This window comes from Nycticebus coucang, chromosome 21, assembly GCF_027406575.1.
Source record: "Nycticebus coucang isolate mNycCou1 chromosome 21, mNycCou1.pri, whole genome shotgun sequence".
Classification (NCBI taxonomy): domain Eukaryota; kingdom Metazoa; phylum Chordata; class Mammalia; order Primates; family Lorisidae; genus Nycticebus; species Nycticebus coucang.
The window spans coordinates 18,272,388-18,292,054 of NC_069800.1; the positions used below are offsets into that span (position 1 = coordinate 18,272,388).

Genomic DNA, 19,667 nt, shown 5'->3' on the forward strand with positions numbered 1-19,667 from the left:
TATATATTAGGTATAAGACAATAGGGAGTGGTGGGGAGTGTAGTAAACTGGAGGGTGCACATCCCTTGCCAAGAGAAACAGATTGAAAGCATTGTGCTTGCCTAACAAAACTCAATTTGTCCTCCAGTGAGTGACGCACGTGGCACTTGCAAGCTCTGAACAGTCTGGGACTCTATTAAGCCTTTGGCAGAAGGCACGTCTTAAGAGGTCTGGAATGAAAACAAACTCATAAGATTGCACTGGGAGTCAAAATACTCTCAGATATTCTAGAAAAAAATTTCCAATCAGTTACAGGCACGGCTGAGACTCTTGTTACTTTTGTCTGTAGCTGGGTCCAAGCTCTTTGGAGTAGCCATAGAGGATAAGATTGATTAACCACTTAGGAACATCAGCTCTGGGGGTGACGCTATCTCCAAATGACAAAGGAGAATAAGGGGTTAAAGTCAAATGTCTGAGCTGTGAAATTACATGCTGACATCTTCCCAAGCTAGCTATCCCTTCAGAACCTGGAATAGCCCAGAGGAAGGCTGCAGTGCACCAAGTCAATATTAAACTTAATTTGTTAGTGAGGATTTATTGATACCCTATTGAATTCTACATAAATAACAAGGTTAGAGGAACGGAATTTATGTTTGACATCAATCTATCTGTCTTTCTACTTTTTTCAGCTTTTAATATCTGAAAGCAACGGTACCAAGGTCAAGTTAAGTACGGAAAAATCCAGCCTCAGCCTCACTGAGACAAAGTTACAGAGAGCACAGAAAAGATTGTGAAGGAAGAAAGGGGGGTGGTTTACAGGGAGGAAAATTTATTGCACTTTTAAAGAGAGAAATGCAATACAGCCTTTGAAAACGATGCTGTATTTTCCCTTCATTGACACAGAAAGACTTTCATATCACATCGTTTTTGGAAAAAAATGCCACGTGCAGGCAAAAAGATGCTCACCTAATGTTCACTGAAATGTTAATAACAGGTGGTGAAATGTAGGGTGATTTAATTTCTTTCTGTTCACCTCTCTATATTGTTTTCTACCATGTACCTGGTATGTGTCTAAAAATCAACATGTACAAACAGGTAATTTCATTTTTGTCAAATTAAAGCACGTGTGCTTCACAGACTCTAAGCATTTTTATGTTGGAATGACCTTCAGGAGTGTACAGCACATGTCGACTGTGAGGGTGAGAACGTTATCCTGATTGGCACTTGAGTTCCTCTTGGGGAGACTCTTGTGATGGTCGACTCTTGTGATGGAGACTCTCCTGTGAGAGGAGGACATGGTAAAGAAACCAACAGGTGGACAAAAGAAAGGCGAGTGTGAGGCTGGACATGAAGGGACCACTGCTTATGTTTCAGTAACAAGGACTCCTTTTTTTTTTTGAGACAGAGTGTCACTCTGTTGCCCTCAGTAGAGTGCTTGATGTCATAGCTCACAGCACCCTCAAGCTCCTGGGCTCAAGTGATCCTCTTGCCTCAGCCTCTTGAGTAGCTGGGACTATAGGGGCCTGCCACAACACCTGGCTAGTTTTTAGAGACAGGGTCTCGCTCTTGCTCAGGCTGATCTCAAACTCTAGAGCTCAAGCAATTCACCTGCCTCGGCCTCCCAGAGTGTTAGGATTACAGGCGGGAGCCACTGTACCCAGCCTGAAAGGATTTCTTGAAACATGCCAGGGGCTTACTGTAAGGTTATTTCCCCACGGCCCAGAAATCTGGACATCCTTAGTAAAATACATTCCAGTCGCAAATGCTTTGGGTGCGTGGTAAGGCCTTGTTGGTGTGGGGAAGTCAAGGCAGTGGCTGAGTTTCATAACATTTGAGTCACCACAGTGAACAGAGACTGCGTGAGAGGGACGGAGATATCCTGTGTTCACCAGAAAGTTCTAGTGGAAGTAGAAAACTGGATCTAAAAGTAAAATGAAGATCTAGCCCCACTCTCAGAATTTATAGCAATACTGGGAAGGGCTAGGACTTCTGCAGGGCACATCATGGGGGTTGGAGAGGATCTTGTCTAGATTCAGGTATTTCTAGTCAATCCCTGGGTTATACAGATAAGAAAAGTGAGGTTCAGAACGTTGTGTGATCTGGTTATGGTCACACTACTGTCTGGTGGCAGAGGCGGGACAGACCTCATTGCTGTTGAGGAAGTTTAACTCAGCTCGGTTTCATAGAGGGAGAGACCTAAATGTTAGTTTTGAGTCAATATGCACTTTTTTTGGCAGTAGTTTTTAGTTTTTTACATAATTTAAGACTTGCGGAAAAGTTGCAAGAAGAGTGCAAAAAATTCTTATAGACTTGTCACCCAGAGTTCCCAGGTGTTAATATTTTACTGCATTAAAAATTTTTTTCTGGGCTGCGCCTGTGGCTCAGTGAGTAGGGTGTCGGCCCCATATACTGAGGATGGTGGGTTCAAACCCGGGCCTGGCTGAACTGCAACAAAAAAAATAGCTGGGTGTTGTGGAGGGTGCCTGTAGTCCCAACTACTCAGGAGGCTGCGGCAAGAGAATCGCCTAAGCCCAGGAGCTGGAGGTTGCTGTGAGCTGTGTGACGCCACAGCACTCTACCGAGGGCGATAAAGTGAGACTCTGTCCCTACAAAAAGACAAAAAACAAAAAACCCCCCATTTTTTTCTATATGTACATATTAATTTTGCTGAACCACTTGAGTGTAAGTTGTAGTATCAAAATCAGAAAGTTAACACTGCTATAATATTCTTTTCTAATTTATAGACGCTATTAATTTGTTGTCAATTGTTTTAAAAATATACTTTATGGCAAAAAAAAAAAATGTCCAAAGTTCAATCTAGGATCTCATGTTGCATGTAGTTTTCATTTCATGTTTGTCTTTGTCTTTTGAAGAGTACAGGCCATTTATTTTGCAAAGCATCCCTCAATTGCTGTTGTTTCATGAGATTGAAGTGATGCGTGGTGGCAGGGAGCACACGTGTCCTGGAGTGTGCTCTTGGATGCAAAGGACACAATCTTTTACATTAGCTACCTCGGGTTGAGGCTAACTGGTTTGTCTCATCCACCAAAGAGTGAACTTAGAAACTGAACACAAGACACAGTTGTGGGCGCCTCGGTGCTCTTGGCTCCCATGTTCCTGAGTGTCCGAGGGTAAAGATGCTAAATGACTAGGAAGCACAGCCTGCTTCAGTGGTTTCCCGTTGCTGTAAGTATGCAAATGAGAAGCAACTCACTGGGAATGAAGACAGAGCATGTGGCTTTTATTTATTTATTTTAATAATCCTTTTCCTTTTAATTTGGTGGTGGTGGTGTGTGTGTGTGTGTGTGTGTGTGTGTGTGTAGGTGGATGGCTGGGCAATAGTGGAAAAACGAGGATGAGGAGCTGGATGTTTTGAGGAGCCAAGGACTCCAGAACTATTAAGAGATATAATCATGAAGCAACTCAACAAGAAGCCTTCCCATCCTCAGAGGTGGAGTGGCATATGGTTGCACAGAAAATCATATGCTGCCTCATAAAAACCCATCAATGAGAAACAGCACAAGGCAATTTCATACAGCAGGCAAACAAGCCACATTATTTAGATGAATAAAGTAAATATGATTTCACCAGAGGAGTGAAGTCTCCACAGTTCCTTTCACAGATGTTTTCATGCAGTGGGGAAGCCTAATTGTTTATGTGCATTTCCAGCTACTGTTCACGGGAGGGGTCCTGTGGACTGAGGCCGTCATGTCTCTGAGTAACAAGATGTGACAGCAGACATCACCCAGTCTCAACTCGTTAGGGTGCATTATCAGGTTATCATGGTCTAAGAAGGTCCTCTACATGGGGAACTAGAGACTGATTGTCAGAACAGTTTTTCCACAGCCTGACTCATAAAATGGGTATTTGTAAGAGCAGGATGGAGACATTAGGCAGGTGAAGTCTTAGAAACTAGCCTACTAGGACCTTCACATGAAAGCTATAACCCAGTTACAACCTAAGAATAGGGAGAAGGGGGAAAGGGAGGGGAGGGAGGGGGGAGGTAGGTGGAGGGAGGGAGATTGATGGGATTACACCTGCGGTGCATCTTACAAGGGTATATGTGAATCTTAGTAAATGTGGAATATAAAGGTCTTAGCAAAATAATAAGAAAATGCCAGGAAGGCTATGTTAACTAGTGTGATGAAAATGTGTCAAACGATCTATGAACCAAGTGTATGGTGCCCCATGATCATACTAATGTACACAGCTATGATTTAATAAAAAAAAAAAAGAAACTAGCCTATTGAAGTATATGTTTTCCTTTGCGCACAAACTTGATATGTCATTTTTCTGCCTGTAGAACCCACCCTTTTGATGTGCCTCACTTTCATAGGGCTCAACAAAAATGTGTTATGAAAATAAGAATGTATAATGGATGTTCTTCTGGCATGAGCTGATTTGCAAGGTGCTATGTGTAGGGGAAGCCAAGGGAGAAAGGGATAAGCCATTGATGTCGCCCTAAGGGCACCTGGCTCTGGGTCCTCCCTGCCCTCTCCTAAGCACTTGTCCTCCATGGGTAACACTTGACTCTTCTTTGATTCCAAGAGTCACTCTTGCCTGTAACCAAGAGCATGACAATATGAAATGGCTTGGGTTACCCACAGTTGTTCACTCGTCTACAACTGAGCTAACAGTCCACAATGAGATTCAAACTATGCTTCACCCCCAAGAATTGAATCACTGGTTTATATCAATTCTTGAATAAGAACATGGTAATGAGACAGGTACAGGGTACCTGACTTTCAGTTTCACTCACAGAACAATTCCTTTCTAGCCTCGGGCAAAATTTCCATATACCCTACAGAATGGGAAATTTAAAAACAAGCATAATTCCTTTGGGACTCTCAGAGTCCATCCTGTGTGTTGGGATCACAGTGGTGCACCACTGTCCTTTCCTTTATGGCTTCTAAGTTAGGGAATCTGTTCTAGATTCATGTACTTATATGCTGAGGAAGGAAGTAGGATGCATTTAATTATTTTGTTTTGTTCTTAGCTGGACTAAAAGTCACAGACAGAGCTGGCTGCTCTACCAACTACTCATTGTGACTTCAAGGACAATAATTAATCAAGCTATTAGTATTACTGATGCCATCAGTGAGTGGCAGTGAGATCAAAGACACATAACCTGACTTCTTTAGCATCATCTATTAGAAAGCGTGGTGCATCCTGCTGCCAGGACATGACTGATTTTTCAGAACACAGAAACCAGTTAGAGACTGGGTCCCTACAATTCACCACTAGCTCAACTTGTTCTCCTCTATGTGGTCACTCTGCCATAGTCTCCAAGTGCCCTTCTATGCCTCCTGCAGCCCACCAGTGAAATCCAAACTCCTCAGCATGGTGTGGCTGGCCCCTCATGAACTGGCCCCAGTTCATTTCTTTGATCTCATCTAGCCTCTTGGCACTTAGCCAAACAAAACTACTCGCAATCCTTCTAAAATCCCTGCACACGTTGTGTGCTTTCCTCTATAAACCTCTTTCCTTTAAATCTGTAGAAATGATAAGCCTCTGGGTATATGCCCATTAGAGGGATTACAGGATTGAATGGCAAATCTATTTTTAGATCTCTAAGTGTTCTCCATATCTCTTTCCAAAAGGAATGTATTAATTTGCATTCAAAAAAGCACATCATAACAAAGATATTTGTACCACAATGTTTATTGCAGCTCAGTTCATAATTGCTAAGTCATGAAAGAAGCCCAAGTGCCCATCGATCCACGAATGGATTAATAAATTGTGGTATATGTACACCATGGAATATTATGCAGCCTTAAAGAAAGATGGAGACTTTACCTCTTTCGTGTTTACATGGATGGAGCTGGAACATAATTTTCTTAGTAAAATATCTCAAGAATGGAAGAAAAAGTACCCAATGTACTCAGCCCTACTATGAAACTAATTTAGGGTTTTCACATGAAAGCTATGACCCAGTTACAACCTAAGAATAGGGGAAGGGGGAAAAGGAGGGGAGGGAGGGGGAAGGTGGGTAGAGGGAAGAGGATTGGTGAGATTACACCAGCGGTGCATCTTACATGGGTATATGTGAAACTTGGTAAACGGTCTGTGAAGCTATTGAATGATGCCCCATGATCATATCAATGTACACAGCTATGATTTAATAAAAAAAAAAGAAAAAAAAAAGAAATGATAAGCCCCAATGTCAATGCACCTCAATGTATCACTGCCTGCTTTGTGAAGACTTTTCTTCTACTGGTAGTCATTGCCTCACGTGCACCATATCTTAACTCTATCATGAAACTTGCTAGTACTCTACTTGTTTACAAAGAGCACTCCCATTCCTCTGTAATTCCTTGAAGTCAGAACTGTATATTACCTAACATGCAGATGTTAATAGATGTAGATGTTCTTCCTAGAGGTCCCCATAGAGAGAATCTACATCTTTCAATGTCTTTGATGTAGCAGAAGGACCAGAGATTTGATGCCTCTCCTGGAATAACTTCTAGCCAAGGAAAAATGGTAGCAGATGGTTACATTCCCCAGATTCCTTGCCCTTTGATGAGGCAACTCGGAGACACTGTGACTCTCAAGGGTCCTGTGGTAGAAGACTGGAGGAATGGTCCTCTCTTTGCTCACGTGTCCTTGCGTTCATTCCCTGGGTTAATCTCCTCCCACACTGACTCTAAGATTGGTCATGTGACTTGATTTGGCCAATGAAACTTAGTAAATGTGGCACAGAGACTTAAGAAGTATTTTCATAGTGGGTTTTGATCTCTTCTCTATCTATAGGAAATCTTCTTAGACAAATGGGATTGAATTCAGGTTGTCTAATTTGTTCCCAAATCCACATCTCAGTGTCTGGCATCATACTCGCTTATTGAATGAGCTTAGTATGTGTTTATTGAATGAACTGAATGTTCTTCCGTTTGCTTACTTCTCCCTAGTATGACTGTGGCTCTTGCTAACATCTTTGTCCATTAGTTCGAAACACCTGTAACTCTTCTTTGGTGTTTTTTTCCCTTCAAATTAGTGGTCCACCTGGTTTGTTTTTGGCTTCAGCTGCTGGGTCCAAATCTGCTTTCATGCCAAGCCTCAGTGAAGACACAACCCTCCAAGGACCCCTTCAGACAGATTCTGCCCATTTACCCCACAACTAAAGTCCTTCTCCAGGGGTGCAAGAGATCACAACTGGCTGACTCCCCACCAGTCTCCCCACATTTGAAGGTTTGCTGGGCTTCTCTTGGTCTCTCATTCTTGACCAATAGTTTCTAGAAATACAATCAGCAAGAACTGACTAGAATTGACTCTTGGATATTAAGTACCTTCTTGTGTTTGAACTTCTATCTCTGAAGAGAATTGGTGTCCATCTGATAAAAGTGATTTATTTTCTTCTTATAGAAGTTGAGGATAAGATAAGGGCAAAGAAGGATAGATCTGTGGATCACCTTATTCTCCTCTGTCACTTGATTCTTAATTAACCGTGAAGTCACATAATTTTAGGCAATAAAGGGCGATCAGACAATAGAAGCCATCTACTTCAAAATAGGCTTCAAAATAAAGGACAATCATATAACCTTTGCTGGCATACTTGGTTTTCCTGATTGCCCCATCCCATGACACATTTGCTTGTCATGTAGTGAGAATCTAATGATAACACTAAACCTTTAGATTCTTTTTAATCTTTTATTTTGTTATTTATTGAGTGCTTACTAAATATACATTCCTGTGTTAATCACTAAAGGGGTAGTGAAAGAAAAAGAAATTCCTATCCTATCTTTCACCAAGTGTGACTCCAATAGGTTGTTTTTGGTATGGAATCCCTGAATCTATGAGAAACTATGGAAAATTAGAATTCATAAGAGTTTTAGGGGGCAAAATGGTAAAAACATAAAAGCAGACCAGGAGGACCTGAAATGAATTAACCTGGTCAGGCTACATTGGTTTATGTAGCTAATCACTATAGAAATCTCACACAATCCAGTTCTCCATCTCATCAAGTGTGGAAAGCTGGTTCAATGGACCAAAAATGCACCGTCCAAGCAGCCGACATGCAACAAGTACTCAAACTGCTCTTTGCAAATATGATAGTAAAACACATAATGTTTGACCTCGCTTTCCTCATGTGTAAAATGAAGGGTCAGACTAATATCTCTCTAGGATCCCTTTCTGTTCTGACAGGCTGTAATTTTATAATTGCAGTTATTATTTGTAAAAATGTAAATGACTCTGGATTAACTGCTTAGAATAATGCAGACTTGATTAGCTAGGCGTATCACAACATTTTGGTGGGGTAGCAACCTCCATGTGGTCTGACATGTATTTAGAACTCATTACCCATAAAAATCATGGCAACCACATTAAGTCACCGTCATACTGTTTTGCTTCTTGCCTTCCTTTTCCTGCTACACTTCTTGAAGAAATTGGCCTTAAGGGATTCCTCCACTATGTCACACTTGCTGCTGCCTTTCATAATGGTTGGGCTTCCCTCTTACAGCAGACACCATCACCTTCCTGCTCAGATCCCCTTGGGTGGGTCTGTCTGTTTAGTGTGTGCCTCTGCATCTCTTTGTGAAGGCTTTGGTGTTTTTTTATTGTTGTTTGGCTTTGTTTGGTTTTTTTAATGGCCAAATTCTGCTCTGTGTGCACATATGTCAGGTCAAAATGCTGGATGGTTAACCCTGGCCTGGAGTAACTGTTAATCATCAATCATAATCTGAACACACTTGGTCTATCAATACCCCAGCTCTCTCACCCCTTGGGCAGGAAAGATGTTCAAATGTCTTTTAAATCTAAAACCAACATCAATTAGATCATTTATTCAAAAAATATTCATTATAGATTTAGTTTTGCCAGGCATTATGTTAGAAAGGAGGACTAACAATGTGTTTATCCTCAACTTAAAACTTTCAAACAGTGAAAAACAAATATTCTAGGTCAAAACTATTTTCTCTAATGACATTACGGCTCTTTGCAAATGCTTAAAACCTGAGTTATTTATCTTCATGTTCTTACTGCCCCTCAATAAGTGGTTTTCTATATATTATTCGTTCTTCTGTGAACTTTTTCTCTTGATACAAAATGTGCATGAAAAAAACTCTTTAGAAAAACCAGGAGAAGAATTGGGTATTTATGAAAGTTAATGTCAAATTTAAAGTTTTAAATAAAGAGAAATCCCAGGATTCTATGTTTTTTTTTTCTGTTCTTGTCTAATGGAGATGTTATCAATTCCCTGTGACATCCTTAAGTCTATTTTACTCTATGTCAGTTGGTCTTTACTTTACATCCAACATAAGAGTTTGTTGTAGACAATTACTCTCATCAGAAGATGTCAGCACATCACAACAATATCTAATCAGCTTTAGGAATAAAAAGCAATTTAAAAAAAAATTTCAGATTAATATGAGGAAACAAACAATTAGGTTATGTTGTTTGCATTTGTTAGGTAAAGTCCAAGTTGTAGTTGAGCCGTTCATCCAGGGGGTGTGCTGTAGACCTTTACATTGTGCCCATTAGGTCAAAGTTTACCAGTCTCCTCCCCATTCACCCTTCCTCCTTCCTCCCTCCCCTCTCCTTTCTACCCCCACCCCCATTGAATTTAATTGTGGTTTTCTTTCATGTGGGAGTGTATTTGTTTATCTATTGGCATCATATTAGTGTTGAGTACATTGGATACTTGCTTTTCCATTCTTGTGATACTTTACTAAGGAGAATCTTCTTCAACTCCATTCAGGTTAATACAAAAAAATTTCAAGGCAGTTTGATTCTCATATACTCCTCATATAGAGGTCATTCATTAATGCACACTATTACAATTTGAACAAAATTGTTAACTCAGATGTAATTTCTTTTCTTTTCTTTCTTTTTTTTTTTGAAACAGAGTCTCACTTTGTTGCTCTCAGTAGAGTGCCATGGTGTCATAGCTCATAGCAATCTCAAACTCTTGGGCTCAAGTGATTCTCTTGGCTCAGCCTTCCAAGTAGCTGGGACTACAGGGGCCTGCCACAATGCCAGGCTATTTTTACAGATGGGGGGTCTCACTCTTGCTCAGGCTAGTCTTAAACGCATGAGCTCAGGCACTCCACCCACCTTGGCCTCCCAGAGTGCTAGGATTACAGGCGAGAGCCACCAGGCCTGGCCCTGGTGTAATTTCTCAACTCCCCAATCATTGATAAACTTTGACCACAATAAATTGTATTTAATTCTTTATAAAGAAAGGTAAACTGAAATGTCTGTTTTTGAACTGTCCTGTGATTATTTGGTCTCAAATAATAATCCACAAATTCAGTACAGGATTTTTTTTTTTTTTTTTGAAATAGTGGATCTGAATTTGATGTAAAATGAAACCATTGCTTAGTCAAGAGAAGAAGTTCCAACTTCAGCTCCCATGTTTTATTCTTAAAGCCTGATTTCTTTGGGCAGTTACTGCTGAGTATGTACTTATTTTAAACTTAACTATTGCATCAGTCACTGATGTGCTATTATATTATGATCTACAGCTAATAAGACCTTTTGAAAAAGAAATTGATTTCTAGATATTAACTCAGTTGAAAAAGTAGAGGTATAGTTCTCCCCATTTTTTTTTGTTTTTTGATTAGGTTTTAACTGCAGATTTTATTTTCTCTATTCAAAGAGCTCATCTATTCTACTACTGATAATTTCTAAGTTGGGAATTTTAGGGAAACTGAGAAGTATGCCAGTTTCTCATTTGCTGGTTGCCACTTATTTCTTCTTCCCAGCTGAACTGATGCTTGTAGGGAAGTGGATCCTATGGGGATAGTTGCTTGAAATATAGTTTTCCAGCACCTTCATTCTGTGTTTATGGTCAAAATCACCATCTTGTGGTCCAATACGTTCAAGAAACACATATTGGCACCTGTGATGAGAAGAGTATATTGGTTGCCAGTGGGAGGACCAGAGTGTTGAATGTTTTATATTCCTGCTTAACAAAGCAAATCATGAATACTTGAAAAATTGATTGACAATGTGTGACAAAAATATAAGAGCTCTCAGAAGGCTTTGAAAGATTATTTTTGTTGTAATTTGGGTTGGTTTGGTTGCAAGGTTTACTCTAACAACTTTAGAAAAGGCAATTCTTTTTTCATTGACAGTATATTAGTTTGGGTAATACGGGTTGCTCTAAACATAAACCACAAATATCAATCCCTTAATATAGCAGCAGTTTCTCACTCATGTAACTCTTGCTCTTGTAAGCCAGGAATCAGGGACCGGGGTTCGTCTTATAACTCTGTTACCTTTAGCACCTGGCATATGAGTTACCAAACATATCAAGCCTTAGAAAAGAACAGAAAACAGAGAACCAATTAATAGAAAAAATTTTTAAGGACCAGGCATGGAAGAATTGTGTATCCCTTTTGCTTATATTACATGGCTAGAATTTTCCCATGGTCACACCACTTATCTACAAAGTAGGCTAGGAAATGTGTTCCTGTGGTGGCTCACAAAGAAGGGCAAATGAGTTTGTGAACAGCACTTCAGTCTGTACCACCAGTGTATTTTGTTGAGAAATGGCCTAGAAATATGCTAGGAGCCCAGATGAAATGTCTGAGTCTCCTAAGGCCTGAATGGGCTCTCTCATAGCAACTGTATTCCATTTTCCTCTCTACAGCAACTAGCCAGTCAAATTTCCAGAGAAATCCTATAAGATCAGCTGAGATAATTACCATGATCTTTAATGAATTAACTTCGCTGAATTATTTGGGCTAGGTCATCTCCTGGACCACGAATGGGTTGCTCATGGGCTGAGTATCTATTCCTCACACAATCAGCTGTCAGTCCTACAAAAGTACAATCCACAACTGCTTTGTTGAGTAAAAGAGAGTTGTCAGGCTACAGCCTTGTTATTATTACTACTGCCATTAATAGCTATTTTATTCTATGCACTCAGCGCTATGACCAAAACCTTGCATACAGTACATTATTTTCATAACAAGAATGTTTTATTAACCATTTTCCAAAGACAAAGTGTTTCTGAGAGATTTAGTAATCTAGCCAAGTTTCTGATGCTAGCTGGCTGCATATCCCATCATCTTTACCTTGGAACATTACTACTCCTGGTTTCCTTCAGCCACAGCAGGGCACTGGGTATAGACATTGTTCTCAGAGTTATGACTGGGGCTGGGTGGGGAAAGGAACAGTGTACTACAGGCAATTGAAGTTCCAAATGGATAGAGATAAGCTTGAGGGATGAGCTTGAACTTGACCTAAGGCATCATATATTAAACCCATGTTCAAAAGTAGCAACTGAATGCAAGGTTAAAGGCTGCTATTAATATTTTCCCTTTATTGCCATGGTAGTAGATCTTGTACTTAGTTCCAGAAGAACTTAAGGTCTTCATAGATTGGAATCTTTTGGGAAATACTCAGGATCTCTATCCTGTTTTTCTCCTCCCTTGCTAAACCATGTCAATCTTGATCCAAAGATGTATGGGGTAGGAGATGAAAGTATACTGCTAAAGAACTCTTCTTTTGACTAACAACTGATTGCATAATACAGTGAGAGTAACATTATATAATCTGGACCCAATATTGTTCTGACATTAAGACACAATTAAGTGGGTAGATAGGTATTCAAAATACATATATATGACAGAAATTCCTATCCATAATAGGTAAAGAAAGCCAACAAATAAAAAAAAAATGAAGATGGGTTAGGTGCCCATAGCACAGTGTATAGGGCACCGGCCATATACACTGAGGCTGGTGAGTTCAAATCCAGGCCTGGGCCAGCTAAAACAACAATGATAACTGCAAAAAAAAAAAAAAATAGCCAGGCATTGTGGCAGATGCCTGTAGTCCCAGCTACTTGGGAGGCTGAGGCAAGAGAATTGCTTAAGTCCAAGAGTTTCAGGTTGCTGTGAGCTGTGACGCCATGGCCCTCTACCTAGGGCGACACAGTGAGTTTCTGCCTCAAAAAAAAAAAAGAAGAAGAAGAAGATGGATAACTCCAAAGAAAAACTTATCAGGGAAAAATAACTGAACAAATATTGTATAAAATCGGATATCCAAATCATAAAGAGCATATGAAAAAGTGTTCAACTTTAATTGATCATAAAGAAAATTCAAACCAAAACTGTAATGAGGCACACACGCCAGAATGACTAGAAGAAACTAGGTGTTAAAATACCAAATGAGTAATTGGTGGGACCACACCTACAGTGCATCTTACAAGGGTACATGTGAAATTTCCTAGGTGTAGAATATAAATGTCTTAACACAATAACTAAGAAAATGCCGTGAAGGCTATGTTAACTAGTTTGATGAAAACATTCAAATTGTATATAAAACCAGCACATCGTACCCCATGATTGCATTAATGTACACAGCTATGATTTAATTAAAAAAAAAAACAAACACCAAATTTTGGTGAGAGCATGGAGAAGCTGGAACTCTTACATATAGCAGGCAGGGATGTAAATTGGCATAACTACTTTGGAAAATTGTGTGGCTCTTGTCTGTAGTAGGCAGAATTTGGAGACTCCACCCACCCTAAGGTTTCTGTTCCCTGGTGGATACGTCCCATGTCATCATGTCCTTGAGTGTGGGTAATGTGGGGAGGAGTGTGGAGATGATGGCTTTCAATTCTGTGATAAGATTACACAAAGGTGAAGACATTTGTCAAGCGTAATTAAATACCCAAATCAGTCAAGTTGAAGTCCATCAAAAGAATCAAAAGGGAAATTATCCTGGTGGGCCTCATCTAATCAGATTAGCCTTAAAAAGAGACTAGGTGCTTTCTGAAGGAAGCAATTTGAAGGGCGGGAGTATGTAGCAACATGTTGGGGTGGGAGGCGACATGCTGGGAGGTCATGAAGGCAGGCCCTGGGAGATGAGAGTGATCCTGTCTCAGCAGCTAGCAAAAAATAAGTCTTCAGGTGTAAAACATGAACATACTCAAAAATGAAGTGTTGGGGCGGTTCCTGTGGCTCAAAGGAGTAGGGTGCCAACCCCATAAGCTGGAGGTGGTGGGTTCAAACCCAGCCCCAGCCAGAAACTGCAAAAAAAAAAAAAAAAAGAAGTGTTTCTTGGTCATGCCTCTACGTGAGAAACAGCGGGCTTTACTTGCTTTTATCCTCTGAGGACTTTAGCACAGGACTCAACTAAAATGTACCTTATCCATTTAAGGGAGTAAATGGGAGTAAAATGACTCCCTTACCCACAAAAACTATGAAATAACAATTTTGTGTGCTTTTAGGCCACCAGATCTTTAGTGATTTGTTACACAGAAGTAGAAAACTGACATAGCCTCCTAAAGCTGAATGTATGAGTTCAGTTGGCTTTGACTGACAGTTCCCAACAGAATGGCGTATACGTGTTTGCCAAAGTACATATACTTCAGTATCTACAGAAGCAATATTTATAATAGCTCCAAACTGAAAACATCTCAAGTGAGCAAGTGGGGGACTGAAGGATATTGATAATATTTTGTTTCTTGATCTGGGTGCTGGTTACACATGTATACTCAGTTTGTGAAAATTTATTAAGCTGAGCTCTTCTATCAATTACACATCAATAAAAGTCAAATGACCATAAATTTATTCTTTCACTACAGGGCAGCAAAATTATTACTATATTATTTTTAAAATGAGAATATTTTCACACGGTCACATGAGTTTACTTGTGTAATCATCCTAGTGTCAGTCCTTTGGGAATAAAAAACAAAACACACCTGGGCGGTATCTGTGGCTTAAAGGAGTACGGCACCATATGCCGGAGGTGGTGGGTTCAAACTCAGCCCCGGCCCCAAACAAACAAACAAAAAAACAAAACATACATAATGAATCAAACCCACCTAATTATCATGCTAACTTTTTTTTCTAACCTCAACTCTTGATTTTTTTAAAAAAAACTTAACTCTTACTTGATTTTTGATCAATTCTCTATGCATTGCCCCAATAAAAATTATCGTTTTCTGTTTCAAAGGGATTAAAAATTAGCAGTGTATTGAGAATTTTAAAACACTCTTTGGAATAACGCCTCTTTTGTTATTGTAAACTTATTCTCCTACATATACGTGTCTTCTCTAGTGGATATAGGCCTTTGTGCCAGGGCCAGGTGATGATAATATTAATAAAATAGAAAACCTCAATCTCTATATGCCAGAGGTAAAATTATGAAATTTTTACTCCGTTTTAGAGAGGAAACATATGATTTTGTTCATGGTCTTGTAAGAATCAAATAATCGACAAATATTTATTGAATATCTCAAGTATAGGCCACCAAGCTAGAGAGAGGGCAATAAAAAAAAAAAAGACATAGCATATTGTTTCTTCTTTTGAAAAATGTATAGTTTGCCCCAAGACATACATACATGTATACATTAGTTAACGCATGTTAATAATATGTAATGGTAAAAATGGAAAAAAGTAAGAAAAGAAGAAAAGAAAAGAAAGAAAAAATATGGGAACTCTAAAATGATGCCTCAAAAGCAGAGGTCTTGAGAAAGTCAAGGGAAGGCTTCCTGGAGGCAGTGTGATGTAGAAAGTAATTATTTTCAGTCAAGCAAATTTGGTTTTAAATCTAAGTTCTTTCACTTACCAGATATGAACAATTACTTAAGCTCTTGGAGCACTAAGATTTTCATCTGAGAATAAGGGCTGATGCCAGTAATTTCTACTATAGGTTTGTAAGATTGGAAGGAGACGTAAAATAGCTATTTAGTGAAAATGCAGGCTCCTCTAGCCTTCATGTGGAGAATCTTCGGGGTCTGACTCTGAGCATCAGAGAGGAAGGCAGTAAGGAGCCGGGAGGCGTGCTGACTGTCAGAGCAAGGCAGGAGGACATATTATGGGTCTAAAATGCAAAGAGAATAACAAATGTTGGCCACCGTGTTTGGGAAACCTGGAATGCTAAGTTTCCATAAAGCTGCCAAATCCAGTAATGTGCTGGTTATGTCAAGAAAATCAGAAGTACAGAACGCATCATCCCTGAAAATTCACCAAGTGGAGAGACAACTCCTACGGTCACGTTTACATGAAATGACTGAGGACGCGAGATTGAATGCGCTTGCTTATGCAGTGCAGGTTAACCTAGTGATTCCACAAGGAATTTGGAGAAGGGAAGGCTGGTTGTTGTCCATAGCATCAGGGAAGGTTTAGATCTAGGTCTTCAAGGATAGATTCAGGAGCGGGAGTTTTATTCTAGGCAGGTATCACACCATGCGGACCCACCAGACGGAGGTATCTTGTCACAGACAGATTGCTACTCAAATGACCAGGGCAAAAGTCTGGATTTGGTTACGGGGGACTACTGGAGAAGCAATGGAGAGGTAAGGAAAAAGAGCTGGAATGTAAAAACTCATTTCTCCCAGCTGGGTTTGAGGCTGTGATGCAAAATTCATGGGCTCCTCTCCAGGAAAGAGTAAGGAAGAGGCCTGGTTATCTGATCTCCGATCCTAAGGATGTACATTCAAAGGGAGAGAAAACTCCTGGTAAGCAGGATCCGCCTACTCGGTGAAAAGGTGCGCGGGCAGGCGGAGGCAGCCACGGGTTTCTGCAGCCCCATTACACTCGGTAATTAAAATCTCTTTCCAGCATCTCCAACGCCCGACACGCCCTGAAAGCTTGGTGGTAGACACTAAGGAGTAAGAAGAGCATGGGTTAGATTTAAATCTTGCCCGTTTTTACCTTGCTCTTGTGTTTGCACCAATTTTCGTTGTGGAGAAGATTAAGTAAAACTGTTGTGTAGGGACTTCAGCACATAAAGGTTCCTTGTAACTGTCAGCTAATAATGATCCTTATACTATTGAGTCCTGGGTCTCGCCGAGTTTGTGATGGAGGGAAAGAAGGAGGGTTTGCTTGTTTACCGTGTTGGAGGCACTCCCCGAACTGTCCCCAAAACGACAGCGGGTGCTCCCTCGGTGGCGCCTTCTCTTCCCTGCTCCACCCACGCTTCCCCCGCTTGCCGGGAGCAACAAGTTCCTCTCTGCAAGACCTGCCCGCGCGCGGCTAGCAGACCCGGTGCCTCCTCCCAGACCTTTGAAACTCTTAGCAAAACCCTTCTGGGGTTGAAATCCCAGCTGCTGCCTAAGCCCTTTGGAGGCGGGAGAGCCCGCCGCTCCGGAGGGAGCCCTGGCGGCGGCTGGAACAGAGGCGGGTGGCGTGGGAAGCCGGACAGAGTACTAACTGGAGACGCGGTCCGCGCAGCCCGTCAAGGCAAAAGCAACAAACAAAACCACCCACAGCCCATCAGCTCGGCCCAGGTCGCCTCTGTCCTCCTAGCATTGGGGGAAGAGAAACAGCCTGGAACCTCACTGCCCACCATCCAGCCCTCCGGGAACCATCTACACCCTTCTGTCCTTCGGGTTTCCCTGGTCCCAGCTTCTTCCTGCATCTGCACGGCACCCCTGCCCGCACCAGGTTCCCTGAGGACACCGGAGATTCCGGACAGACATTTTGCTGGAACAGCAAGCAGGTCCACTGCACCCCCACCGAGCGCTCCCCCTTGCCCTGTCCGCCCTGGGTGGGCGCTCCAAAGGAGTCTCGAGGCGTTCCGGTCCGGGAGGCTCCTCCAGCTGCCCAGAGAGTTGAACTCTGACAACTTCTTGGAGTGGGGATCCCCATGCTATCGTGGGAAAGCCAGGCTGGCCGCCCACGTATCAGGAGAGGGCACCTCGACTTCTCACAGGGAATCCCCCTCAAAATCTACCTCGCCAGCTCCGGGACCTGGGAGTTGAGAACCAGGGAGCCAACCAGAAGTGCGCTCCGGGGGGCGCGCGGTCGCGGGCGGGAGCAAGGGAGTAGAAGTTCCGCCCCAATTTTGGAGGGATCGGTTCTTGTTTCCAAGTCTGCTAGAGTCTGGGAGCTGTTGTTCCCGGAGAAGAGCAGGGAGTGACTGAAGTCAGGGGGAGGGAAGTCCTCCCGGCGTGGGGTGGGAGATGCGCCGAGGTGAATGGCAATATCCAAACCCCAAATCTCACCGGTAGGAAACTATTCTTTCTCCAGGGGATGGGGGTGGGGGAGACGTCCCCGGTCAAGCAGCAGACGGACTCCAAGCCCAGCTATTCAGGGCTTCGTCCCTCCACCTCCAGGCAGCCTTGAGAACTTGGTACCTCGGACAGCATCCTGGGAGCAGGGCATCCTTTAAAAGGGGTTATCCTATTTTCGCCACCAAGTCAAAGAGCAATACATTATTTTGATGACCTTACTAGCACACATGAAGGACATTTTAATTACATAACCTGTGAAAGATCACTGGAGGCAATATCGTGTTAAAAAGCCGATGGCAGAATATCTGCATCGCAGGAGAAAGAGAGAAAACTTGCAAATCTGCAATGAGATTGCGCAGGGCTGCCCCCCGGTTTGAAACAGCATGCGAAATGCAGGGGAGAGCTTACCTTTCGGACTCGGAAGCCGTGTTCTGCTGCGACTTGGCGAGCTTCTTCCTCTCCCCCTTTATGCAACTCCACAAGAAAATGATTCGTGAAGACGGGTCTCTCAGCAGATGCAAAAACCATGGCACAGAAGAGGAGCCCCGCAGCCGCCTTCCACGGGGAGACACAACCACCCTCCATCCTTCTTTGGGAGTGAAAAGTGGTGCCAGGAGGCGCGCCGGCTGGCAGAGCAGGGGACCCAGAGGGACGGTGCAAATAAAAAAACTATATATGTATATAGTTAAAAAAAATCTTTGTATAAAGAAAGAGACCGAATAGGCGCTTGGGAAGCAGCAAATCAGTGTGTGTTCTCCAGCATTTGGCTGGCTGGGACGTCGTGCAGTCAGGCGTCCCGGCTCGCGGGCAGGGGTGCGAATGTGGGGAGCCGTGTGTACCGGAGAGAAAGAGCGAGTGTGTGTCTGTGCTTGATGCTAAATCTGCATTTTCAGCTCCTCCTCAGCTCCAGTTCCACAGGGGCCGGAGGAGAGCACCAGCCCGGGTGACGTGAGCCCGCCGGCGGCCAATGAGGGCGGGAGAAGCGGCGGGCCCCGCCCCGGGCCGCCCCGGGCCCGCCCCCGCCCGCCCCGGGCCGCCCCCGGCCGGGCCCCGCGGCCTCCTCCCGCAGGGGGCGCCACGCAGCGAGCCCGCGCCCCGGCTCCCCGCACCCCGGAGAGCGCCTCAGTCTCCGCCCGGGCGCGCCGCGCGCCTAGGAAACCCCCCCAGCTGTAATCAGGGCAGTGGCGGCGAGTGATGTCATTGTTTGTGGAAATCTGTAACGCTCCGGGAAGGGAATTACGGCGTGTGCGGCTCTCCGAGGCCCGAGGGGAGCTGGGGCACCGGACTCTCCCTGTGCCTCTTCCCTGCTTACTTACCGCTGCAAAACATCTCTCTCTCTTCTGCTCTCTCTCTCTTTCTCTCTCACTCGCTCTCTCTCTCGCTCTCTCCATACTTGCCTCCTCTTCTCCCAGTAACAAAGCAAATATTGACCCTCCTCCCATCACTTTGGACAATTTCCCCGGGAGGTTTGCTCTCCTTAGGGGGAAAACAACCTTCTAGGGGTGACTTATGGGGGCGAGAGTGCAGAAACGCGCTGTTTTTATTTATTTATTTATTTATTTATTTATTTATTTATTTATTTTTGTAAGCGCCTGGCAGGTCAGGAGCTAAGCAGCTGGCAAGCCTAGCAGGAGACTAGGCTTGCCCCTGTTAGCGACTGTGACTGGCGGAGACTCCTCCTGGAGCCCAGGCTGCACCACTGAAACCGCCTTCAGGAGAGGCGCCGCCGGGCTGGACACGCCTGGACGTGCATCCTCAGACTGGGGACGTGCAGCTGCACTAG

General features: G+C 42.9%; 1 protein-coding gene across 1 annotated transcript in view; it reads right to left on the reverse strand.

The window, feature by feature from the left end:
* The window catches only part of PCSK2 (proprotein convertase subtilisin/kexin type 2), a 280,892-nt gene extending 262,072 nt beyond the window's left edge, over window positions 1–18,820 (reverse strand). The window contains exon 1 of the mRNA XM_053574440.1: window positions 18,293–18,820. Coding sequence (XP_053430415.1) covers window positions 18,293–18,469 — 177 coding nt within the window. The 5' untranslated portion in view covers window positions 18,470–18,820. The remainder of the gene's footprint in view (window positions 1–18,292) is intronic.
* Between the last annotated feature and the right edge of the window lie 847 nt (window positions 18,821–19,667).